Source organism: Cylas formicarius, unplaced genomic scaffold, assembly GCF_029955315.1.
Source record: "Cylas formicarius isolate icCylForm1 unplaced genomic scaffold, icCylForm1.1 PGA_scaffold_8__14_contigs__length_24414737, whole genome shotgun sequence".
Taxonomy (NCBI): domain Eukaryota; kingdom Metazoa; phylum Arthropoda; class Insecta; order Coleoptera; family Brentidae; genus Cylas; species Cylas formicarius.
The window spans coordinates 14803433-14831092 of NW_026844361.1; the positions used below are offsets into that span (position 1 = coordinate 14803433).

The 27660-nt window shown below is 34.3% G+C and overlaps 1 protein-coding gene across 1 annotated transcript in view; it reads right to left on the reverse strand.

Moving 5' to 3' along the window:
* The window catches only part of LOC132705998 (trace amine-associated receptor 8c), a 92160-nt gene that overhangs the window by 52365 nt on the left and 12135 nt on the right, over window positions 1-27660 (reverse strand). The window contains exon 4 of the mRNA XM_060677027.1: window positions 14439-14555. Coding sequence (XP_060533010.1) covers window positions 14439-14555 — 117 coding nt within the window. The remainder of the gene's footprint in view (window positions 1-14438; window positions 14556-27660) is intronic.

Genomic DNA, 27660 nt, shown 5'->3' on the forward strand with positions numbered 1-27660 from the left:
GCTTTTTGTTTACTCGAAGCTCGAGCGGCGGCCTACCCTTGTCTATTCTAGGTTTGATCAAAACTATTATGACAGAAGAGACTGTCGCCCGATAATTTATGTGATGTTTAATAGTCCGGGAACGGTTTAAGCTTATTCTCTTTCCGCGAGCACTAAAAATTTTTATTTATACACAGTGTGTTCCACATAAGAACTGTACACCATTGTGAAATCTTTGTTTATGGATAGATTTTGAATTTTTTTTATGCACCAAAACCCTGTTTTGCTTAGTCATGGATAACTGATACAGTTGTTTGAAGCGCAAAATCTAGAAGTGCTTTTAGAGATTTTTTCAAATAGAAAATGACAACAAATTCACGTTCAGGACTATCTAAAAGTAACTAGAACAATGACCAAAGCTTTCGATGTTTTAAAAAAAGAGACACAGTGAAAGCACCTGTGTATTATAGCCGATGGACCCGAGCGTGATAAAAAGTCTTAAGAGTTAATACAGGAAAAACATTTTAATGGAAATGATCGAGTCCGAAAACAAATTTTCCATAAATATGATAGATGCAGTCAACTTTTTATTGGAAAAGCTTGAAAGAGGTGCCAGCAGAAACAATTCGACACTCCTATCGTCATGCAGAACTTATTAAGGAGACAGAATGTGAACAGGAATTGGAAGATGATCAGCCACTAAGGGAGTGATTAAAGCTGTTTCAAACAAAAATTACGTTTACAAGTTACAAGATTTTATGGTGATAGAGCAGAATTTGCCTACAATAGTAGACTGGACAGAGGAAGCCATATTAAAACAAGCAAGAAAGGGTGCGGAAGAGCACAAAGAGGAAGAAGTTGATCTGGGACCACCACCACCACCACCCGAAGAAATGATGAAAATACAAGCCAAAGTACGAGGTGCGTTTTGGCATACCAAAAAAAATTCAAAAGCAGTGCCTTCAATTTCGTAAACCTTAAAAATAGCGATTATTTTGCATGTGCTTTTAAGATCTTACAAATTATACAAATTTCAAAAATAATGACAAAAAAGACTTTTTAAGGGACACTTATTTTTTAGTGTCATCTTAAAATAACAGCATTAATAAATCTTATTATTCAAAAGATATAATGTAAACAAAATTAAAATGTAAATTAGCAATTGGAATTCACTGTGAATATTCGTTTTTTTTAAATTTAATTTAAATATTTCTGTTATTGTCATTATTAGATAAGAATTAAAAATTCTTTTTTTATTAAAAAAATTCTGCATTGTAAAGTTTGTATAGTTCATATCAAATCCTCTGTAATCAGTATGTAGTATAGTTAGGTTTTATGTAGTCCTGAATAAGCATTCATTGACATCTTGTTCCCTAATAGCCCTTCTCGATATTTGACTAAAAGTTAGTCCCAGTTAGCCATGACTTCAGGTTTATGTAATAAGAAACATAAGGTTTTAGTGCTTTTTTGAGAAAACTCACAAAAAATATATCAAAATCAAACTGTAATCAAAGATTTTACAAAGAGGTACAGCCTTGAGCGAGGCGCATACGATATTTAAAACGCCCTGTATCGAAACATAAAAATTGCTATAGTTGGGTTCTAAATACTGCTCAATAAGAATTCCTTGCCAAATTATTTTTTTATTTTTTTTTTTAATTTAGATAGCACTTCTCCGTTCTGACTCTTTAGTTAAATAGTATCAATTGAACATGACTTTAAGTTGAAGCAATAAACAAAACAAGGTTTTAGTGCATTTTTCAGAGAAAAAAAATCAAAATCGAAAAATAAACAAAGATTTTATCAGGGTGTACAGTTTTTAAGTGGGACACACTGTATATTTTTATTCCTATTTTTTAATTTTACGAAAAAACGTGCCTCTTCCTAAAATGTGCTGCTTGGGGAGAAAATAAATCTGCAGAAGAATATTTGTCTATTGCGCTATGCCAAAGCACTGTAGTTTTCTTTTTCATTGCTTTAGAAATTTTCCTTCATAGGCCCTTTGGTCTTTAGCGGAATTGAATTGATTCTGCTTGACGCCTGTACTGCACTTAGATATATATGCGTTCCCCACAAGAGGCTATCGACAGGGTATCATTGACTTCTGAAGTCCAATCCAGACCAATTCTTAGGAATAAGGACAACAATTACCAAAGAAATGTGGTGCACAAGGTAAAAGTCAAATACTACTAGACTGAGAAAAACGATGAATTTTAAAATGCACAAGAAATAGCCCTGTCATAAATCAAATCTTTTCTACAATTTAACTACTCAAAAAATAAGATTTTGTGTACGTATGCAAATATTTTGATTGATTTTTGTTTGTTTCCTATCTTTAATATAATGCGTATTTGTTTTAAACGTAATTATTACAAAAGGACGTATTTCCGTTCTGTTATAATAGCAAGATATTTATCAAACTGGAACGTTTAATGGGAACAACATAGTTATACTACTAATAGTCCAGACTATCGTTTCCTAATGAATTTGGTACCTTATTTCGAATAATTTGAGTTTTAAGCTCTGAAGAAGCCAACAGGATGATTGGCGAAACATCAGTAAATTCGACTTAGGAGGATTTCAGAAGTTTTGTAATTAGCATAATCAGGATAATCTTCCCATTAATATTAAGAGCTCATACGTGGTAAATACTTTCTAGACGTAACTAGCAACTAGCTTTTGGGTCAAATCCAAAAAAAAATCGTTTTTTTTTACTCGCCCTGATATTCACTTCGATAACAAATTTAGCGAAATGTAAACTTAAATAACTAGAAAATTACTTAACGTAATTTTAGAGCTAAAACTTGAACATTGAGCAGCGCAAGTGAGAATTTATATCGCACCTGGGTTGCCCTGGCTTTTGTTATGCAGCGTAGATATCCGCAAGTCGTGTCGGATGAAACTCGCTTCTTTCTACAGTTACTTTGGCATATAAATCATATTCAAATGAGAACCCGCCTGCTAAAATAGGTACACGGTTATATTGCAAACGGAATGCCGGATATAATAAATTGCGTTGAGCTTTTGATCTTTGTGCTGTGCTGCAAAAACCGTAATAATAATAATAATAAGAATAATAATAATAATAGACTTTAGACTTTAGACTTTATTGGCCATTAAATACATTACAAGAACAACAAATGGCAAGTCACAATATCAAACACATTCTAATAACATTCATAGAGAGCAACATAATTATCAGATAGACAAACACCAAACATTGAAACAAAAATTAGGTAAAAAAAAAAAAAGTAAATAAATAATTTCCCAATTAGTATTATGGAGACACTCGTGACGCAACACGGATGTACTCATCTGCAGTATAGAATGCGTTCTCCAATAGAAATTGTTTTATTATATTACAAAATTTAGTGAATGGCAGATCCTTGACAACGGTTGGTAGAACATTGTAGTAATTAATGTACAATTTATTTAACTCGGATGTAGGCAGCCTAGAATGACCCTGGACAATTAATTCAGATCCCCTGGTGTAGTGATTGTGGCGATCACAGTGCTTAGGCATATCGTTCTTTAGCTCATGTATGAAAGTGACTGTATAGTAAATAAACAGTGATGGTAAGGTCAAAATATTAAGCTTTGAGAAGAGCGGGCGGCAGTGATCACGAGGCTTTGCATTCGCAATCACACGTATCGCTCTTTTTTGCATAAGAAAAGCCTTGCGGGCATGCACGGAACCACCCCACAAAACAATAGCGTACGCTAAATGAGAATGGAACAATCCGAAATAAGCAAGTCTTGACATGATATGAATGAGTGACTTGTTTAAGTATCTAATTAGAAACAATTAACTTGACAGTCTGTGGCAAAGGTGTTCAATGTGATCCTTCCAAGAAAGAGAACGATCGATCCAGACTCCAAGTACCTTAACCGGAGCATTGTTTAAATTGTGCACCTTGCTACAAGAGAAAATAAGATTGTTCGTTTTATTTTCGTAAATAATAATGATAATAATAATAATAATAATAATAATAATAATAACGATAATAATAATAATAATAATAATAATAATAACACCAATGCAAAAAAATGCCTCCCGAACAAAAAGGATGTTGCGAAGGATCTAAGGTGCTTCAAAGATAAGCTGATAATATTTCAAATCAAATTTTTGAGGACTGCAGAAAACGCAAACGTAACTTGACACCGGCCTGAATCGATTATAAAAAGGCGTTGGACAGTGTCCCTCATTCTTGGATCCTAAAAAGCCTGGAACTAGTAGAAGTGCATGAAAATATTATAAAGAGGGGGATATTCCAGGAAGATCCACTCTCACCTCTCCTGTTCTGTATATCCCTAATACCACGGTCTACCGAATTAAACAAAAAGAACACATGGTATGGTCTGTTCATAGATATAAGAAAATTACCAATTGCTTTTGAATGGGATTATCCAAGGGTGGTCATTAACATACAATGCAACAAGATTATTACCTAAAGTTTCGGAATTTAAATTCAAGTAAAATTGTGGTCCGTAATGGGAAATAATTTTATACCTACCTGTGTTTAATATTCTTTGGTTTGGTATACTACTTAGTTCAAGTTTATTAGTAATCATTCTTATTTCGTGTGTAATACAGCGTGTGTTGAATCGTGTACGAATTATGCAAAATATGTGTGAGTCTAGTGTATCTCAGGAGATGCTCCCGCCCAAATATAAAAAACACTATCCTATTGAGACTAAGAAAGTTAAACAATGTTTATTTGACTCTCATTGAACGTGGTGCCAGCAAGCAAGCATCTTTAGAAGAAACGGCCACATTGACGAAAATTCCAACATCAACTGTATGGAAAATTGTGAATAATCCCATTTCAGCGAGGAAAAAAGAGGCGATGCTGACATTTTCTCGAGTGTAGATAAAAGTGATCAAGATATATAATACGGCGGAAAATTTACCAGTTATACGAGGAACAAAGCGTGCCTACATTAGATATCTATTTGCATGGTGGCTCTAAAGATGGTTGGATTCCAAATGAACTTTCTCTGTCTGCGAAAAATATTAAAGTTTCTTCTCTGGATTACTATAAAGACATCACCGCTGATTTATTTGAAAGTTGGTTTAAAAACAAACTAGTTCCAAACATTCCTCCTAATAGCGTCATTGTAATGGACAATGCAAGTTATCACAGTAGACAGTTGACTAAAATCCCTTCCTCATGTGACACAAAAGCAACAATCCAAAACTACATGTATAATAACAACATTTATTTTTACGAAGATTATACCAAAAAGCAATAAATGGAGGTTCTACACAGCTCATCAAAGCAAAGCAAATCTAGGGCATACAGTTTTAAGGCTTCCACCTTACCACTGTATATTTAATCCCATTGAACATGTTTGGCACCAACTGAAATCTGCCATTCGTCGTAACAATGTTTTCCCCGTGTTAACTCCAATGTCCTCAAACTTATAGAAACCGAAGTTTATAACATCCCTCCACAAAGTTGGGCCAATTCTGTTAAACATATAGAAAAAGCAGGACAATCGTATATCCATATTGCAAATAATATAGAACAAATAATAATTAGAACAGGTGATGATAGCGATAGTGATACTGATATATTTTTAATTTTATTTTAGATTTAAACATAAATACATACATAAATAAATAAATATTGCTTAGTATCTTTCATTCTTACAGTTTGCCCGGGTCTTTCCTTAATTCGTATCAGTTAGTCACTTTCTTATATCTATGAACAGACTTTACCTTTAAGTTTGGCTAAATTTGAAAACTACTGTTCTGAAGCTGGACAAATTTTTTTGAAAACATACCCATGGTTCCCCATGCCAGCAAGTATCCATAAGGTACTTAATCATAATAGAGAAATTATATAAAACTGTCTATTGCCACCAGGGTTCGTAGGGGAGGAAGTAGCAGAGTTCCGCAGTAAATTTTGCAAATAAGACCGGGAAAACCATGCACGAAAAAACAGCAGGACTAATACTCTGACCCACATTTTCAATAGAGCCATGGATACATCTGATTAAATTCTAGTTTGTCGGTAGGATCGCAAAAATCGAAATTAGAACTAAAAGCATTACCTACTAAAGTGAAAAACCTTCTAGAATCACACAATTCTGATCGTCATATAGTCTAGAATAGTCTAGAAACTTTTTTTGACGATTTAGGCTTAGATGACATTGAACTAGATACAGAAATGTAAAATGTTTAGTAATTAGTTAAGTTTTAGCTTTCCTTGTTAAGTTGCCCCATTATATGTATCGTTTGATTTCCCTGTTTCTTTGAAAAAAATAATAAAAAATTTGTAAACGGACATGGGGCTTTTAAAAAATATATATTTTTTTAATTTTAAAAAAATTAACAAAAGTAACCAAAATTAATACCGCATTGTTTTTAAAGCATAACACATAAATTGGTTTTAAAAAAAATTCGCTAGATGCATTCTCGATTTTGTTCTCTGTTCGTAGCCAAAATAACTCAATCCTATCCCATAGTGGCATTAGTTTGAAATTTTATGAGCGCGTAACTTGTCTAAATTTGTGAGGCGTCCTCGTTAATGGAAAAACACGATCGTCTTAAAGCTTAAAATACGGTAAATAGCGTTGCTAAGTGCGAATACTGGTACCCAACTTTGGACAAACTGATAATCCGGGAGGAATGAAAATCGCCATCAATTAGGCGCCTCAGATTTATAACAAACTATTCGAGCGAGAAACGGGGCCAAAATAGAGCCACGGCCGAGAGTTCTAATTACTGGCCGTGTTAAATTACATACTTTCCGAAAGTTAGGAGATAAGAAAGGGACCAGGCAGGGACGGCAGGATGGGCCAAACGACGTGGCCCAGATAGTTGCCAAGGTTTTTCTTTTCATTTTTTTTTTGTAAAATTATGGACTGGATTAAAGCCGAAGTTTGCCATAAATCACGGAAATTTATACCGCGAGGGGCGCCAGGGCAAAGTATTTCATGCAATATACACCGGCTTTAACGTTTCTGTGGGTGAATTTTGGTGATGGATGCACGAGGACGCAATATGGCCACTTTTTTCCGGGTCACCTTCTTTTTGTTGCTTTTTGAAGAAGACATATTGTTTTCAAGTCCGAAGATCAGATCAAAAGTTGGCCACGCAAATCTAAGTTTGCCATGCAAACGTAGGTTGGTCATACAAATGCAAGTTGATACTCATTCAAAATTGTATTATCAATCTAGATCAACATTTTGTCAGTAGGTGTAGGAAAAAAATTTTGAGCAAGATTGTTTTTTCGAACATGTAGAAGAAATATTTTTTTTTAAATTACGGTGGGTAATAAGAGGTAGTCCGATTAGATGGCCACCTAGATCTCCTGATCTAACAGAGATGGCTATATGTGACGGATATAAGACCAGGTTTTCGAAAATCTTATAAATACCATTAACACATTTTTATAGTAGTAGTTTAGTATTATTATATATAATACTAAAAATATGGAAGAGCCAGAAGCTTCCCCAAAATTTGGTTAAACTTAGTTAAAGTTAGTCAAAAACAATTCGACTTGATATAAAAATATTACTTGAACGTAAAAAGTCTACAGAGACGAAGTAAGCATAATTTTTTGAGATAATATCATTAATTACATATTAATACAAAATGTAATGCCGAAATTATTTTAGATTTAAACCAAAACAAACAATTTCAAGAATAAATCACGCTAGGGATATTATTAAAAATGCAATATTAATATTGACAATTGTTCCAGAAAAAATACTCAAAACCTAAGAACAAAAAAAAGAACTGTTCAATTAAGTTTCACTTTATTTATTGCTCGAAATGTCTTGAAGAAAATCTTTAAACGAAAATCAAAATAAATAAGAACTAAAAGTTCAGATTTTCACGAAATTATATATTTTGACATGACAATTGTTTCGACAACACCGTGTCTTTATCAAATTTTTTTAAACAGCATGCTTAATAAAATTGTACTACGCAAATAAGTTCGACCTGAATAGCTGATGTTTTTGTTACGTTTTTGACGTATATTTTTATAGGTACATTTTCTGGAATTTAAAAAAATTATAAATAACTATTGCAATTATTTTTACTTAATTATCCTGAGCGCAAAGAAGACAAGAGATCAAAACCTATCCAATTTAAAAATGTCATTTGTAATGTAACATATATCCAGAATTAATCATATTCCTTCTAATTCACAGTTTTAAATAGTTTCAAAATTTAATTGGAGTACAACAAATTTTTCTTTAAAAACTGAAAATATAAATCAGAATATTTATTACCTAATTAAAAATATTTCTATAATTGCAAAAATAAATTTAGAACATTTGGGTAAAAGCTCATATAATGTTTTTAAAGTGTGTTTTTAATGAAAATATAGATTTCTAAATAATATATATGTGTATGTCAAAAATGTAAAAATGAAATTTTTGTTTCGAAAAATTCTCAATATAAAGTCTGTAAAATCTGAGCTCATCAAAAATATGGAACTATTAGGTGTAAGAAAAGAACTCATATTTTAAAAAATATATGGTAAATTTGTAGAAAATAAAATTTTTAAATATTACATGAAAATAGCTGCTTCTTTTGTAATTTTTAAGTTTTAATTTTGTAATTTCTTAAGTATTGTAATTTTTGTAATAAAAAAAAAAGTCTATAAAATCCTGTTACAATTTACTTGGAAAAATCCAAAACTCGTAATGTGAATTGTAGCGACAATCCCGGCGTTCTTAGGGAAGGCATTTAACAATCATGATATGGCTGTATACTAATAATGGTTTTTTTTTCAATGTATAGAACTTTAAGTTGGCATTACTGTTCAAGATGGCGACCGATTTAACAGCTGTCAAGTGATTTATCCTCAGTTTGGTTTGGCAATTCATCATGAATAGACTCATGCCTGAACAACGCTTGCAAATAGTGCAATTTTATTTCGAAAGTAATGGTTCTGTGCGGAATACGTATCAGAGCAGTTAATTCGTTTAACCATGGAACGTTTTCGCACCACGTTTACTCTTATTGATAACTCGCATACAGAAAAAGCTGCTGTAGGGCGTAGCATTGAGAAAGACCCGAATGAGTACATCCGCCATCGAGCACAGGAATTTGTGTCCATCCATTTTATGGAAGATTTTGCGGAAGGATATTGGTTTACGTGCTTACAAAATACAACTCGTGCAAGAATTGAAGCCAAACGATCATCAAGTAAGGCGTAGATTCGTCGAATAGGCCCAAAACGAGATTGCCATTGTTCCCGATTTTCAGAAGTGAATTTTGTTTAGTGATGAAGCGCACTTCTGGTTGAATGGCTACGTTAACAAACAAAACTGCCGCATTTGGAGCGAAGCTAATCTTCAAGTGTATGTCGAAACACCGTTAGTTACATCCAGAAAAACTGACTGTTTGGTGCGCTTTATGGGCTGGTGGAATCATTGGTCCGTACTTCTTCAAAAACGATGATGGCCAGAACGTTACAGTCAATGGTGATCGGTATAGAGCTATGATTACTAACTCTTTCATTCCTGAATTGAATAACCATGATGTCCAGGAGATGTGGTTTCAACAAGACGGCGCAACATGTCACACAGCTCGTGCCACAATCGATTTATTGAAAGACACGTTTGGTGACCGCCTAATTTCACGTTTTGGACCTGTGAATTGGCCTCCACGATCTTGTGATTTAACACCACTAGACTACTTTCTGTGAGGCTATGTAAAGTCATTGGTCTCTGCGGATAAGCCACAAACGCTTGACCATTTGGAAGCCAACATTCGCCGTATTATTGCCGATATACGGCCACAAATGTTGGAAAAAGTCATCGAAAATTGGACGTCCAGATTGGACTACATATTTAAAATGTAATGCCACAAGATTATCTTTCGGATAAATAAAATTCATGTCATCGTTGTTTTATTGCAACTTTTCTGATTTTGTTTACAGGTATTGATCAAAGTGGGGGTCGTATTAAGCAGTTCATTTATTAGTGCATGCATTTTTTTCTGTTTCTAATATTGAACCAGGAAGTTGTAACAGTTGAACGTTTTCATAAATAGAAAAAGGATTTTCGAATCGTTGTTTGACATTGAGAACGTCCCATTCGAGTCAGACGCTTAATCCGAATCTAAATTCATTCCTGTTAAACTGTAAAGATTTTATCGATGAAGATGCAGTATCTGGTGTGCGTAAATTAACAGATTACTGCGATTTCTAGGAATTGGCACACGAAAGGACTTTGTTAGTGCTCGAGTGATTTTTATACATTCACATTTTGTGTTTTTTAAATAAACATTGCCGTTAGAAACATTTTGTGAAGCAATAAAGTCAGATAACAGAAATATTCTTAAAGATGCAGGGATCTAACAGAAGTGTAGGCATTATTCAAATCAGGTTTTCGGTCCGAATGAAACGATTTTCCGGACGATTATCCGTGCCGTTTCGATTTCCTTTTATTTGCCATCTATTTACATAAACTCTTACTCGGCAGTCGAAATCTGTTAGCACCGTTGCTGACGCTGCTCATTTGTAATACGGCTAGGATGGAATTTAAAGTACCGCGTTTACGTCGACGAAATTGGAAAGAAAAAAAAAACGGGAAAGAAGAATCCGCAAAATTATTTACAACATTGTAAAGAAGAGCAACATCAAAAAAGTTTCTTCGAGTTTTAAGTAACCTTAAACGGTAAAATTTTAAGTTTTCTTCGTACGAGTAGAACTGTAGGTCTCTGTTGTATCTAGAGTTGTTAAAAAGTTTTTTTGTATGCATGCTATTTACTATAATATATAATATATAATAGGAATTGAAACTGTAGACGAGTACTCTAGCACAGTCCTTATGCTATTGTACACGATTATTACTGACTGATGCTTCTTGTGAATCCTTTGGTAGTTCTCAAAATGAACGTTTTTTGACAATAATTTCGATATGAGCCTCAAAGTTTAACTGAAAGCCAAGAACACTTCCCAAGTCTTTTATTTGCTTAACTTTTTTCTGCTGTTTATTATCAAGCATAAAGTTAATATCTATAAAACCATTTTTCTTTGTAAGTAGAATATCAAGATTCAAAAATAATCTCTGGTTTCAATTATGAGCAGATCTGTCTCCAATACATCTAAATGTGAACGAATATCTTCTTTTAGTTTTAAATTATTAGCAAAAGAAGCATGAATAGAAACCAGAAAACATCGAAACATAGAAAACAAAAACATTGAAGAGTAAAGGACCCAAATGAGATCCCTGGGGGATACCAGAAGTAACAATTGCACAACGAGATTTTTTACCATTGACAACAACAAAATCCTTGAAAAAATCGCTGCATACAGTGGACGTCTCAAAATCGTTATGCATGGAAAAATTCATGTCATGGATGAACGGTACCAAGTTTATAAGAACTCAACGTTTTTTGTGAACACGTGTTGATTTGGATATATGTTATTTTTTACCAGAAAGAACAACTGTGAATAAATTGTAGCCCCAAAAATCTTGGCAATGTAACATAAGAGACAGATAGGATGATAATTAGCTTCGTTTCCAGCTTTTTGGAAACGTCCCTTGACCTAGACATTTATTAAAGAGAATACTAAGAGGTTTGGACAAAAGTGGGCAATTTTTGAGAGTGGGTCCTTTTTAGGATCCGAATTGTGCAATATTTTTTTAATAGAATTTTCCGAAAATCCAGATATGATGACACTCCCACTTGTAGGAAAAATACACTAACCAACTAACCAAAACTTTGGTTTTACTTTTTAGGAATATTCGACGGTCATATTCACTAGCTAATTTTTATTTATGCTATTGTTTTAATGTGATATTAAAAAATAAAATAAGGGTGTACATTCCTTAATACACTGTATACAACTATAAAAGATTCGAATTCAATACATTTTCCCACTAAACATTGTCGGGTTTTTTTTGTTAAGGTGCAGTTTGCTTGCGATAAAAGTTTCTTAATGAAGGAGTTACATTTAAAATGTTTAGTGACCAATGCAACGATTGCGAGGGTGTATACATTGGTCAGGCAAGCCAACGCTGAATGAAACATCCTTTTAATTTTGAAAAAGTATATAATATAAAAAAGAACATAATATAATGCTCCCCCACTTTGACTCTAACTGGCTGTAAGATTTATCCTATATTGTTAAATGTAATGTTTAGGTTATTTTATTTCGAGGAAGGTCACATTGAACCGAAACGTCAAATGAAAAATATAGTATTCTAATTTTGCCAGTTCCATAACAAGACCTGCATCCCAAGAAACCTAATATACTTTGAGCAAAATTAAAACCATCAGACATTCCGCTCGATGACTTTTTACAGGCAGTCGTAGTAACCATAAATTCAATATACTTCGCGTACAATAAAAAATTCTACCAACAAATCGATGGTTGCGCTATGGGAGCCTCAATTTCTAGGACTATCGCCCAAATTGTGATGGAGAATCTGGAAGAATCAATACTAAGTGGTATCACTTTTGACATTCCATTTTTTTACAGATACGTTGACGATTGCATTATGGCAATACGTAAGAGAAAACAAAACGAGGTTGTACGACTGTATCATCCAAAAATACAATTCACAATCGGGGTTGAATAAAAAAACAAAAAATTAACTTTCTTGATATGACCCTACACAATTTGCAAGGATCAATTAAAACTGGTACACTAAAGAAACTTGGTCATCTGGATGTGTTGATTTTAACATCACATAGCCCAAAAAAAGTCAGTCATTATTATTGGACTGGCTGACCGATCTATTAGGCTTTCTGATGCTGCCTTGAGAAGGACATCCATAACCAAAGCGAAGCAGGCACTAAAATTAAATAACTGCTCTGAAAAAATAGTAAATAACATATTTAAGAAACGCATAAACCTGTTTTATAATTAAAATCAACTTAAAAATAATAAAGGTGAAACCAAAGAAAAAAAAATTACCTCTCCTTGCCCTATATGCCGGGTATGTCGGAAAATCTCAACAAGATTTTCATAAGCAATAACATTACTGTCGCACATAAAGGTTTTAATTTAATGCGACATCACTTTAATTATCTAAAAGATAAGCTTCCTTATGAGAAAAAAAGCCCCGTCATTTACGAAATACCATGCAATGATTGTGAGGGTGTGTACATTGGTCAGAGAAGCCAGTATCTTAAAAACAGATTAAATGGACACAAATATGACAAGAAAAATAAGACAGCCTTGAAGAGCCATTGCGTTGTAAGGAAACATTCCTTTAATTTTGAAAAAGTAAAAATTCTAAAATCCAAAAACAATACAAAGAAAAGAGAAATCTTAGAAATGATTGAAATCCAAAAAAACAAAGATGCTATAAACGCCAAGACAGACACCAACAATATTCTAACTGAGTACATCCAAATATTTCGCATATCGCACCATTTTATGTCGTTCAGTGCGAAACGGAATGCAAACTTGGAAACATTTCGCGGTGCGTCGTCCCAATCGACAGGGTAAAAAAAAGTTATAAAAAAAAACAACTTTAATTATTTTAATTCGATGTGTTTCTACCCCCTTGTGTTGATTATTTTGTGAACCACTGTTCCATGAGCGTGAGTCGTTTTATATACATTTTATTTTGGATTGTTTCACACAAGGGTGAATTGGTTAAAAAAAATCATTTTTCCAATTAACATAAACTAATGAGGAGAAAAACAAAATTCTAGGTACACGACCAACAATTTTAATAATTTGATAATAATATAATGCCCTCCCACTTTGATTCTAACAGATTTATTTATACTGTATGACTGATCTCTTTCTTAAATGTAATTTTTAGAATTTTTTTTTCTGAGGAAGGTCACTTTTGGACCGAAACGTCAAATAGAAAATGTAGTATTCTAATTTTGCCAGTTCCATAACCAGACCTGCATCCCAAGAAACCTAACCTATGTATGGAGTTATGGTGAAACTTTTCAACTACCTTTCAAGTGTGATAACATATTTTCAGTGCCTAAGAGACAATTAATACTCTGAGATCGGGGCGTTTAACAGCGTCCTTTGGATTGATTACACTCTTCCCACTTTTTAACTCTCTCGTTAAATTTTAATGAGTACGGAGAGTGCAGCGAAGTGCTTGCGTTTTTGACTCGGCACGGATTCATTACCAGATTAAATTTGGTTTTGCGGCGACTTCGAATAATTTTAAATTTTAATGAAGTATCCGAGTTCACCTGGGACAGAAATTTTCTCACTGTACAAGTGTTTATTAAGATTTTTTTCAAAAGGTTAACGCCAATCGGATTTTACGTGGTAATAATCAGGTTTAGATTCGAATTCAACGAGGTCATTAATAAGCACAAAGAGATATTACGTTTTGAAACAAATTTCCAATTCCGAATATTACGGATATTTTTGATTCTCTTGCAGGATGGAGTTAAAAAATGGCTAGGATTTATAACAATAATTATCTAAGAACAAAGCAAATTTTCATCTCCAGTTGTGTTAGTTCCAAAAATGGGATTCAGCTTAGTTACCTACACTTACCTTCTTGCTCGAATGCTTGTGATATCTGACTGGGTGCAGCATGCAGAAGTATCTGTCCATCGCCATGCAAATTAATATGACAGCACTCTGTTGGCTTATAGCTCCACGTAGCAATGCCTGTAACAAAACCATGTTTTACAATATTTGCGTGGGAACTGTCTAAGCGAAATGAGCGACACCCTCAAATTAACGAATTGTATCAATAAATTAAAAAGGAACAAATACAGAAAATCAACCTTCTTTTATTTGAGTCCCGCTTCCCAGATCTGTCAGGCCGCCCGCCCTCCTGTCTTGGACGCCATTTCTATTTCCCACATTGCCCAGCTGAATGGTCACCGTCAATTTGCTCTACCAAAAAAAACAACAACCAAGAAACTGTAATGTATCGCTTAACCAGCTTCATGTCTCGCATGCTTAAAGCATTCCTACGCGTCTTGCGCGCTCGTATGATGTTGATGATCCCCAGATTGGCTCAAAGGCCTCAAAGTGAACGAAGAGACAATAACAGATCAGATACGCAAATGATTCTGGTGAGTATAATTGAGAGATTGCAATCACTCGTGAACAAAATTGGTACAGTGGGAGAAAAACAACATCTTAAAATCAATATATAAAAGACCAAATTCATGATATTCAGTCGACAACCTCATCAAGCCAAGTTCAAATACCTCGGTAGTATCATCACAGAAAATCTGGAGATGAAATTTTTCAAACAGAGCACATAAAAGTAAGAACAATGATCTATGAATGCTGAAGCTGAGTGAATCGCTTACTATACGGCGATTAATTTGTGAAGCAGACTTTTCCCATAAATTAACTAACAGATCTGAAAGTGGCATTAACGGTTTTAGACCAATCAATTTGTTGTCAGCCCTCTCAAAGGTTGTTGAAAAAATTGAAGCTAAACAACTTCGTCAGTTCCTATGCAATAACAAAATCCTCCTAGACACTTAATCGGGTTCTCGACTTCTTCACAGTACTATTTCTGAATTGCTTCATGATTTATTGAGAGCTGCTGATTCGAAATTAATCTATTGCCTCATACTCTTGGACTATAGCCAAGCGTTCGACTCCTTGGATCATTTCCTTCTCTTAGCTAAACTGAAATACTTAGGTATAAAAGGTACTGCCCTTTCTTTTTTTTTTATTTTCTTTGTCAGAGATACCAAACAGTAGTTATAGGAAATACTAATTCAGATACTATTTCTTTGTAAATCTCATCAATACGTCGATGATACTTAGTTATATTTATCTTTTGTTTAGTATTCCCGCCAGTATCTAGCAAAAACGTACGAGTTTATGATGTGCCTCTATTTCTTTTATTGATGGTGGTGGTGCTGTGCTGTCTTGGTTCTACATGGAAGAGCGTACCCTTGTATTATAACGAATATTATAAAATTTTGATTTTAAATAAACGCAGTTTATTATTATTGTTAATAATGGGGAATACAGATACAACCAGTATCGAAGTGCAGCGGAAGTGAGACTAGGTTGACTGGGGACAAAAACAACGGTCAGATACGCAGATGATTCTGGTGTATACGATGGAGGTACAGTGGGAGAAAAACAAGGTCTTAAAATCAATATCCCAAAGACCAAATTCATGATGTTCAACCTACAGCCTCATCAAGTAAGGAGTAACCAAGTTACCTTGTAATATCATCACCCTGCAATACAGACGGAGCACATAAAAGAAAGAAAAAGAAATGCCGATCTGAATAGTAGAATTTCAAAGCTGATTGAATGACTTGCGATAAATTTACGAATCAGACGTCAAATAAGTAAATTCAGATTAATTTTGGGAATTTTCGCATAAATTAACTGACGGATCTGAGGGAACGGCACAATTTATAACCAAGAGCCCGGTTCCGCGTTATAACGAAGCGGATTTGCGTGCCTCCTCACAGTTTTCCCTCCGATTTCGAAACGTTATTAAATGCCAGTAGGGCCAATACAACAACAATTAGAAAGGTACGCTATGAAAGTCACACATATAACTTAACCCTTTGTGAAAAGTTTGGGGTGGACGATTAATCAGCGTATGAGAGAGAGGCGTTTTATTTTAGTTAATTTTTGATTTAGAAGGCGTAGATCCTTTGACGACGGAGGCGCCGCAAAACGTAAGTTGACTTAATCTTCACGCTTAAGCAGATTAGCTGAGAATTAACGCGAAAGCTGATATAAAAAATAAATTCGTCCGCTTTCGTACATAAAAAATGTGGGACGTTTTAGACGCAACGGAAATACTGACGTTGATTAATGTGTTAAACGGGAACTAGGACGTGTTCGTTTTCCGGGGGTATTTGTTAAATGTTAAGGATTGCAATGACGTGGATAAACTCCCGTTAAAAATATTTTCTTGCTGATCAGTTTAAAAAAAATATATTTTCTTCTTGTAAATACCCAAGTTCTATCCGTTCAGAGTTTTTAGTTTTGGTTACCGGATGTCCATCTGGTTCTAGGTGTGGAAAATCTACAATTAAGGCAGTTAGGAGAGAAGTGAAGAGGGGAGATTGGTTCGATGCTAGTTTTTCTGACCTTTGCAAGGCATAAGTTGCATAGTCAGGAACAGGTAGTATTGCCCATTCGTTTTGTAGTTCCTATCTGTGTAATAAAAAACGGATGATACCTGTTAATATTATGATTTCAGAGCTAGTCGATATTTCAACGGGAGTGCCCCAAGGCTCGGTTTTAGGACCACTTCCTTTCATTTTTTTACTAAACCGCATAACTATAATACTAATGCCAAAGTATTAATAATTTTCTTATTATTTTCTCAATAGTTTTAAATACTGTCGCAAATTATTTAAAATCAAATCAATTTAGCAAAATGTTTGTTCAAATTCCATCTTATTTGGATTGTTAAGAAATCGTCACTTGAAAAGCCAAATTTTTGATAGAAATCACTCAATTCTTCAATTTGTAATTGAAGAATTGAGTGAATCCATATGCAGAAATAGCACAGGGTAAAATAAGGGTATGCCAACAATACAAAAACCTTATTTTATGTAAATTTTAATGCTTCTTACTAAAAGAAAACTTGTTAAAATCAGCAAGAATAGTAAAGAAATGCATAATAAGAACAAAAACACATTATAAAACGAAAACAAAGAGAAACTTGGGCAAGATGTATAAAAAACCTTAAATAAACTAGTATACCGGGTGATGAATGGCTGAACGACACATAATAAATCCCATGTAAATTTTTAGATGTGTAAATATTGGATGCCCTGTACATTTTACAGCAAAGTTCTAATGCAGCTTTTTGAAAGAGCCGGTAACATTTTTGCAAATTTTGCATATGAGAGACTGTTTCATATATAATACTTAATTATGGTTATTTTTTCTATATATTCCACAATTTTTTTAATTTTGCCGTCATATTTAATTTAATAACTGAAGATTGGCTTATTAAAATTTATTCAAATTTTGCATATGAGTTAAATTTTAATAAGCCAATCTTAAATTAAATATGTGATTGGTCTAAAATCGTTAATGCCACTTGGACACTCTTTCTTTGGAACGGGTATAACTTCAGCTTGCTTCCATGAGTCCTGGAAAACCCCGGTCAGCAGACACCTGTCAACAAGGAAAGTGATATGGTCGACTAAATATGGAGTAGTCAAAAGAATCATTTTTATATCAATATTTTCTGAACCATGAGCCATACAAACCTGATCGTACCATTGGAACAATATTAAGACACCCAAAACAAAAAAATATTTTGGAAAACCAAGGAGTATATAGTGTGGCGTCGCGAATCGTCCAGCTTGACGTACATGGGACAGACAAATAGGAGGATTTCAGCCAGGCTCGAGGAACGCCGACAGCACCAACACCAGACAGGCCATAAAATTGATTTCCGCACTTGTAAACAAATAGCTAACATTTCTGATTTTAGGACCAGGATTATACGAGAGGCCATCCAGATAGAAAAGTCCGGACACCTAAATACGAGAGGACGCTCTGCATTTATCCAATACGTGGAAAATGATAATCAAACGGCAGAGCGATATGCAGCAGTCAACAGGGACATCGCAACTACGGTGGGGCGAAATAAACAACGCGACAATTCGGGGGGCGGAGCCGTCTCTCCTGCCGCAGAAGCAGCACCGTTACCACCTCAGGCGCAGGCTATAAATACCGCACACATCGCCGATAACCTCCCAGTGGTCGAACTGTTTTCGGAGTGTGAGCATTGAAGATGCCAAGTGAGATCTTAGCGAAACGTCTGCAGGATTCCAGTCGGAGTTCAACAAACGAACAGACGATATCCCGAAATATATTGTCAACATACGTGAAAATATATCAGGAGAAAATGACCGTTCTTCGTAACAGCAAATATATAGGATGTACAATTTAAAAATGGAAAACTTGCTACCGTTTTTTTTTATTAACCATTTTTCTCCATTAGGTATATACGCAAATGTAAATAATAACCCTGCACCCAAAAACTACTGGTTATTGAAAAAGCATGCCACTTTGATAAGTTTCTTGAGTGATTCGTTTATTGAACATTAGCTACGCTCCCGCCAAATCAAACCAGTGACTAAAGTGCCGTTTGTAAAACTTCTAGCTTAATATTCTATTAATACACCATTACTAGCCCCTTTATTCATTATCATTTTGAAAGCAGCCTGCACAGTAAATTAAACATCCTAAAACCCTAAAGCCTTTGAGTACTCAGGAAGAAAAAAACGAAATTTTTAAAAATCATCTGTAAAAGAACATTTTATCAGAGAGTTTATCAGTGACATGAACAATCGCTAACATTTTACAAATACCGCCACAATGAGAATACGTCTCAGTTGAAGCTACCCGCATTAATCAACGTCAGTTTTTCAATTGTGTTTGTGTATAAAACGTTCCACATCTTTTATGTACGCAAAGCGATAAAAATTTTTTTTTGCGTTAGCTTCCGTGTTAATTTTTAGATTAATCGGTTTAAGCGTTAAATCAGTTTAGGTACATAAAAATTAATTTCCTTTTTAGAATCAAGGAGAGTGATAGTGAAAACAAGTTGGAACAGGTGGACGTAATTTCAAATAAAAAAGTTTAGTCTGTCGACCTGCCGACGGAAATAAAATTCGGGTCCGATAGAATATTAGGGACTGACTCTCAAAGGTTTTGGTAAAAATATATATATTAATTATAATCTTATTAAATTAAACAAAGAAAAAACAACGACATCAAATATATACAATAAATTCACAGAAAAGAATATCTATACATAATTACAGTTTCATCCTAAATGTCCAAATCTGATTCTGTTTCACTATCAGAGTCGTGATTGAGATTAATTTTTTCAGCTCTCAATTGGTATATTATTAATTATGATTTCTATAATAATAATAATAAAAGCCTTTATTCAGAAAAAGTAGAGCGAGATTCAGAAATGCAAAGGTAGAAAGTTGCTCTATGTAGGTATCTAACTTATAACTGACCGGATTGCGGATTGATATATATATATATATATATATATATATATATATATATATATATATATATATATATATATATATATATATATATATCAATTAAATTTTTTTTCCATAATTATTAAGGGCAGCAGGAGCTCGAATGCTTTCATCGGGACTAAACGACAAGTAAAGCTGCATGTCATCAGGGTAATAATGTTTGACTGAAAAATAAAAGGGAAGTCCGACACACAGATTGAAAAAAGGAGGGGGCGGTGAATAGAACCTTGCGGTACACCGGTTGTAGTATTCAATTAAAGAGAAGTTTTTCCTGCATAAGTCACGACCTGTGATGTATTATCCAGATAATTTGCTATCAAAATGCGTGCATTCTGCGTCAGTCCTACATATTCCAATATTGAATTCAAAATGCTATGATTGAGAGTCTCAAATGCCTTACTATAATCTGACATAATTAGATTGTTAGTTCATTTTTATCTGTATCCGATAGTATATCAATTGTTACCAGAGCTGTGGAGCAGCTATGACCTTGCCTAAATCCGGGGCGTAGGTCATTATATGACAGCGGCTTAGATATTTTTGCTAGTGCTAATACTCTAGCTTTTTTCCACTCCGCTGGCAGGGGAAAAGGTACACACAATTTGATTCTTAAAATATTTAGAACACTGGGAATTAAAGCAGGAGCAATATTTTCTGCTCTGACCTGTGATTTTACTTGGCTCAAATGCAATAAATGCATATGCAAGGTCTCCAGATATTACTGCACTGGGTTTTTTCCTCTGAGCGTATTTAATATTATAAGAGTTTAGGGAAAAATAATGTGTAGGATTCGAAAGTTAATGTTGGGCATTTTCAACGTCTAATAAAATGATGTCTTATTTTACTCACTGTTCACCGTCTGAATATTTTGACACATGAGACATATACATGAAATTTTTCGTACATCGCTATGAAACGCGATACTACACACACTATACTACCTATTGAAATTGGTGGGGCTGGGGGATCGGAAAGCATTTTTAAAAAATTAAAAACCGCGTTTGCGTGGATCTAAAAAAAATCATTTCTCCAAAACGGTGTACGAGATCTATAAAAATTGTGTATCAAAAGATGCGCAAGACCCAATTCTATAAACTTTTATTCCTGACAATTTTTAAAAATGTATAGTCTGTGGCCAGTATTGGCAAAAAACTGGAAATGGGGTTTCTCTTTTAATGAAAATTTTCCATAACTAGAAGACTGCGATTCCGAAGGCAATTTGTATTGCACCAAAATATAGCTCATGTACCCAGCTCAGGCTTTTGCACTTAAGGTTTTTACCTATTGTACAGGGTGTTCGCGATATACCGTGCAATATTATTAAAAGTAATAGGTACTCTAAATTTGCAGCTCCCGACTTCAGATTTAGCAGAAGAATTTTTTAATTTTTTTTTGGGTTATTTTGGTTTCCAGAAAAATATTGCTTTCTGGAAAACCATTATTCCGATCGGCAAAATTCTGTAACCAGCCGACGCGGAAGATTCGGTACTATTACTTTTATTTTCAGCATTTTTTTGATTATGTACAGGGTTTTTCAGTTATGGAAAAAATATAAATGGCCCCGAAAATTCTTGTTTTCCAAAGTAAACTATTAGCCGTAAATCAAAATTTGTAGACAATATGACTAACTGGTTTAAACAGTATTATAGACCGCATCAAGAGTTACAATTTTTGTATTTACGGTTTTCGTCCATCACACTATTCCTCGGACTTAGTCTACATGCGATGACGTCATTGACTACTACGACGTACTGCATAGTTTTAGAAAAAAAATTATTTTCTCGAAAACCATTAGAAAAATTCTAGGGCCAGGAAACGCGCGAGATTCAGGACGTTGTATCCATTTCCAATAAAAATAGTTTAGATTCGCCATATACTTTCTTTGTGTCAGAAATGTAATTGTGACAATTTAATAACCAATTTTACTGAGCATCAGCTACCTATCTTGTTTATTTAAAAATTAAATTCCTGTATTTTATTGTTTTGCTCATAGAAAGTAAAAAATAGGTTGAGAGTATGCTACATGATCGACCCTGTATATTTTATATTTTTAATTTTTATTTTTTTTTTAGATTTTTAAATCAATGTGTTCAATATTTTAGCTGTTTATATATATTTCCTCTTGGAAGGACTTGATGGTCAACAAATTCCATATAAAAAGGTTTATTGAAAATTACAATCTCTAGTAGCTCATTTTTTAGAATATTTTTCTGAAATTGCTTCTTACTCAAGGCAAGCCAACTCAAGATGTAATTTCTTTCTGAATTCTGAATTTTTTCTAGGTAAAACGACTGTCATTCTCCTTTTCGAATTCATTTATTATAGTTTACTTTATTGCCGTACTTCTAAGTGACCTAATGTGAAATATATGACAAATATGGCCTGCATTGCAACTATTTCTGCAATTCCGAATATTGGATTTTCGACGGCGAAAAGCTTTGAACACATAGAGAATAATAATTTTCTCTCATTTCTAGAAAGCCAGATTTTATTAAACCGTTTCCTAGTAACAAATTCAGGCACGAACGAACTTTGCCAACAATTGCTGAACGGTAACTATAATTCTAATTTTAAACACTAAAGAAGATGTACCTCGTTCACTCTTTACTAGACTTCGTAATATTTGCCAGAAGTCCCAGAGAGCTGGAAAAAATCCTTTACTAAGCCGTTACCAAAAATTCCCTACCCTAAAGATAATTTTAAAGGTTTGGCAGCGCTTTCAAAAATTATAGAAAATAATATTTATTATCAATTGATTAGTTTTGTTTGATCAGCAATTAAAAATTGAAATACACAAAAATGATTGCAGGTTTACGGCTAGGGTTCATTTTATCGCATCTACTATTTTCGCCGGAAGCTGATACATTACATGCATCCATTACACGTCCTTGTCTTAAACAACTTGCGGACTATTCTCAGCTTCAATTATTGTTCAGTCTTGAAAATATCGAACAAACACAAAAAAATGTTAAAGGGGACCTAAAACATATAAGTAATTAAGCAAAAGAGAATCTCAAACCAGAAAATTCATAATCATCAACATTACACAAAATGAGGAAATAATTAAAAATTTAGGAATTATTTTCGATAGGGAAACGAGTTTCAAATCACATATAATCAAAAACATGCGCGTATGCGCGGTTATAAACATGTATAAAAAATATCTTCCACAAAAACCAGATATTATTTACGAGGGCGGCCTGAATATGAAAGAAACAAAGTAGAGTAACAAATTTTTATTATTTTTCAATATAATCCCCCTTAACTTCAATACACTTATTACATCTCTTTATTAAAAACTCAATCCTTTTAAAAAATATATTCTTTTGGTTTGTCTGCAAAATGAGCTAAAACAGCCTCTTTTAACTCAACTTCGTCGTTAAACCGCATATCGGGGCCATATCTGGACTATGGAGAGGATGATCTATCTGTTGGAACCCACACTCCAAAATGGCAGCTTGTGCAACACCAGCAGTATGGACAGATGCATTATCGTGCAAAAGACGCACGCCTCTGGTTAGTTTTCCTCGATTTTTTACACGTATGCAGTCTCACAATTTATGTAATCATGTTGCATAATACTTACCATTGACAGTGGTATTAGTTTCGCTTTTTACAAAACTGCTGGATTCCTGCTGCGTCGGTTTTTGCTTAGTCGAAATTGCTGACGTTTCGCCAATCATCCTGTTGGCTTTTTCAGAACTTGACTGAAACTGGCTGGAAGCTCTGTAGAAGCCAACAGGATGATTGGCGAAACGTCAGCAACTTCTACTAAGCAAAAACCGACGCAGGAGGAATCCAGAAGTTTTGTAAAAAGCATTACAGTAGCTTGTGGAAGTTTCGTTGAAAAATTAGCAAGGTATTAGTTTCTTTAAAATCTATCAAAAGAATTCCTTCACAATCCCAAAAGATCATGGCCATCACCTTTTTTGTTGACTGACAGACTGAATTTTCTTGGAGGTGTTTCACCCTTACGACGCTACTCCATTGATTCTTTTTTCGATAGAGGGTCATAATAGAGAACCATAGTTTCATCTCCCTTCACAATAGTTTCTATCACAGGCTTCGGTTCCGACCCACAGAGTTCCAACAAAGACTGCGCACACTCGACACGGCGTTGTTTTTGAATATCCGAAAGGTTTTTAGGAACCCATCTTGCACTAATCTTATGCATACCTAAATAATCATGCTGGATTCAACGAACACTTGTATCAGAAAGCTTAGTAATTTCGGAGATTTCCTTGAGCTTTAAACGTCGATCACTCAATACCACCTCTTCCACAATCGCAACAATATCTTCCGTTATGACCTCCACTGGTCGACCAGTCCTTGAATCATCTTCAAGGGACTCCCGCCCCATTCGAAAACGTTTCGCCCATTCTTTCACTACAGAATACGAAGGAGAACTTTGGCCATACACACCATCCAGCCTTTCTTTAATAATTTTAGGTGCTAACCCTTCCTTTGTCAAAAACTTTATGACTGCTCTATACTCAATTTGCGTTATTTGCGACATTTTTTCGGACACGTCTTATTTAAAATGCTGTCAATAAAAAACTATTTGACGCTAGACTTCAATTTTTTTTTGTAGCCTACAAAAAAGGAGGCAAAGTTTTATCGTGATACTGGAGCTGAATCTAGGTCAGACTGGGAAATTTTGGCGCTAACCTCATATGTAATGCCTTACACTAAACAATTCAACATTTAATTTTGAATATGAAAAATCGATGAATTATATTTTTACATTTATTTACAAAATCTACAGGCCAGCCGGTTTACTTTCCCAACATAAATCTGTTTGATTTCAAAAATCTTTTTCCTATTTTGACTTGATCGCAAATTAAAACTTATATTTAAACTAAGCTACTAGATGAGCAAAGATTTTAAAAATTACGAGTTAACGCTTTTTCTTCCATGCCTGAGTCCTTCTTTCCTTTTTCTTCTCTGTTTTTTCTGCTTTAGTGTTTTTCCTATATTAAGTGAGCAAAACAGAATATCCTCGCAATGTGTGCAGTTCACTAATGGAAAAAATAGTTTTTTTTTTACATTTAGCAATAAATGTCACACGCAAACATGCAGGTTGATGCCCGTGCAGATGGTTAGTGAAGTTCCACATACCTACGCCCTTCCTGATCTTAATTAGCCTCCGAAAAATGCCATTGACTTTCATTACGTGGCCCTCCAACTCGGTATGCGGTCGTAAAGGAAAATTAAACGACAGGGAGCCCTCAATTAACAGCGAAACTAACGCTGTAATTTCAACAATGTCGACAACATCGCTAATTAGAATTCAAACAACGGGGAATTGAAGTTTTAACGGGCCTACGTCGAGAGAAGGTTCATAAAAAGGGGTAAAAGGGCTCTTTTTTTTTTCGAGGATACGCGACACGTGATGTGAATTATTTTATGTTGAAGCAACAGTGGAATTCGAAACCAAGAATAGGTGATTAGCTAAGTGTCAAAGCTCTAGGCTGTTTTTTTTATATATATAATTTTGCCTTGATAGTAAATTATAAAATATAATATAATAATAATCGGAGACAGCCTAGACTGGATATTTGATTTTAACTTATGAAAACCTCATTGATTCGTGGCATCCTAAAATATCACTCAGGCTAGATTAATATTTCCGAATGCTAGTCAATTTACAAGCGAATAGGCACTAAAGGCACTCTTTTCAGGTACTCTTTTTGGTTAGAACTGTACACTCTGGTAAATCTTATGATTTTTACCAGATCAACTTGAATAAATGGCTGACTGGGACTAACTATTGATGTCAAATTGCAAGAAAGGTCATTAGGGATTTCTTTAAGAATAAAATTTCAACGAATTCTTATTCAGATCTACACAAAACCTAACTACACTAATTTCCCTGTTGTTCCAATACAGGGTGCTCGAAATATCGCTGGCGCCTCGATTAAGCATAACACCTGTAGAATGTTTGTTCATGGCTAATTTTGATAATCTTTTTTTGATGGAGGATTAGATATGAACTAAATAGACTTTACAACGCTGTATTTTTTTAATTAAAAGGGACATTTAATTCTCATCTAAAAATGGTATGGTACTAAAAAATAAAAAAAAAATTTATCATTATTTTGGCAATTTGTATAATTAAAATTTACAAGATGTTAAAATCACACAATATAATGTTATTTACAAGGTTTACAATATATTTTTTAAAACATTAAAATCGTGGGTCATTGGTCTAGTTATTTTTAGGTAGTCCTAAATACAGTGTTCGAAGTGTTTTCGGAGCGCGAGCATTGAAGATGGCAAGTGAGATTTTGGCGAAACGTCTGCAGGATTCCAGTCGGAGTTCAACAAGCGAACGGATGATATGATATATATATATATATATATATATATATATATATATATATATATATATATATATATATATATATATATATATATATATATATATATATGTGTGTGTGTTTTTTTTCGATGTATAGAACTTTAAGTTGCAATAAAACAACGATGGATTATTCGATTGACATAAATTTTATTTATCCAACAGATAATCTTGTGGCATTACATTTTAAATATGATTTCTGCCATTTCCGCCACGGCTGGCGGTCCAATGTAGTCCAATCTGGACGTCCAATTTTCGATGACTTTTTCCAACATTTGTGGCCGTATATCGGCAATAACACGGCGAATGTTATCTTCCAAATGGTCAAGCGTTTGTGGCTTATCTGCATCGACCAATGACTTTACATAGCCCCACAGAAAGTAGTCTAGCGGTGTTAAATCACAAGATCTTGAAGGCTAATTCACAGGTCCAAAACTTGAAATTAGGCGGTCACCAAACGTGTCTTTCAATAAATCGATTGTGGCACGAGCTGTGTGACATGCGCCGTCTTGTTGAAACCACATCTCCCGGACATCATGGTTATTCAATTCAGGAATGAAAGAGTTAGTAATCATAGATCTATACCGATCACCATTGACTGTAACGTTCTGGCCATCACCGTTTTTGAAGAAGTACGGACCAATGATTCCAACAGCCCATAAAGCGCACCAAACAGTCAGTTTTTCTGGATGTAACGGTGTTTCGACATACACTTGAGGATTAGCTTCGCTCCCAATGCGGTAGTTTTGTTTGTTGACGTAGCCATTCAACCAGAAGTGCGCCTCATCGCTAAACAAAATTCGCTTATGAAAATCGGGAACAACGGCAATCTGGTTTTGGGCCTATTTGCACGCGTTGTTCAGGCGTGAGTTCATGATGAATTGCCAAACCAAACTGAAAATAAATCACTTGACAGCTATGTAAATCGCATAGAATGCAACATAACATTTAAGTTTCTTACAAGTGATTTTCTTTTCCTCGCACTTACTGTCTGTCACATTTTTAAATTATTATTTTCTCATGCACAGACTTCTTCGATCTGCCAAAGACAAAATTCCGTTTGAGATGCCAGGAGTTTACAGCATTCCATGCATATGGGACAACATTGGAGAAACAGAATAAACTAAGGCAAAAGAACACACGAAAGAGCCTTAAGGCACAATGACGGAACAGGATATCAAATCATACTCGATAAGACTGAAATTTTTGCTTATAATCAATTTTTCTTGCAAAGAAAAATCCCAAAAATCGATAAGGAACCAACTCACCAATAAGAGCATCAGTCATCCGAGACGGTGTTTAAGCCTGTCCTTTAGCTCCGTCCCTTCAAACAGTATATAAGCAACTACAGAGTAGAATACGAACCAGCCTCAAAAAACTTCACCAA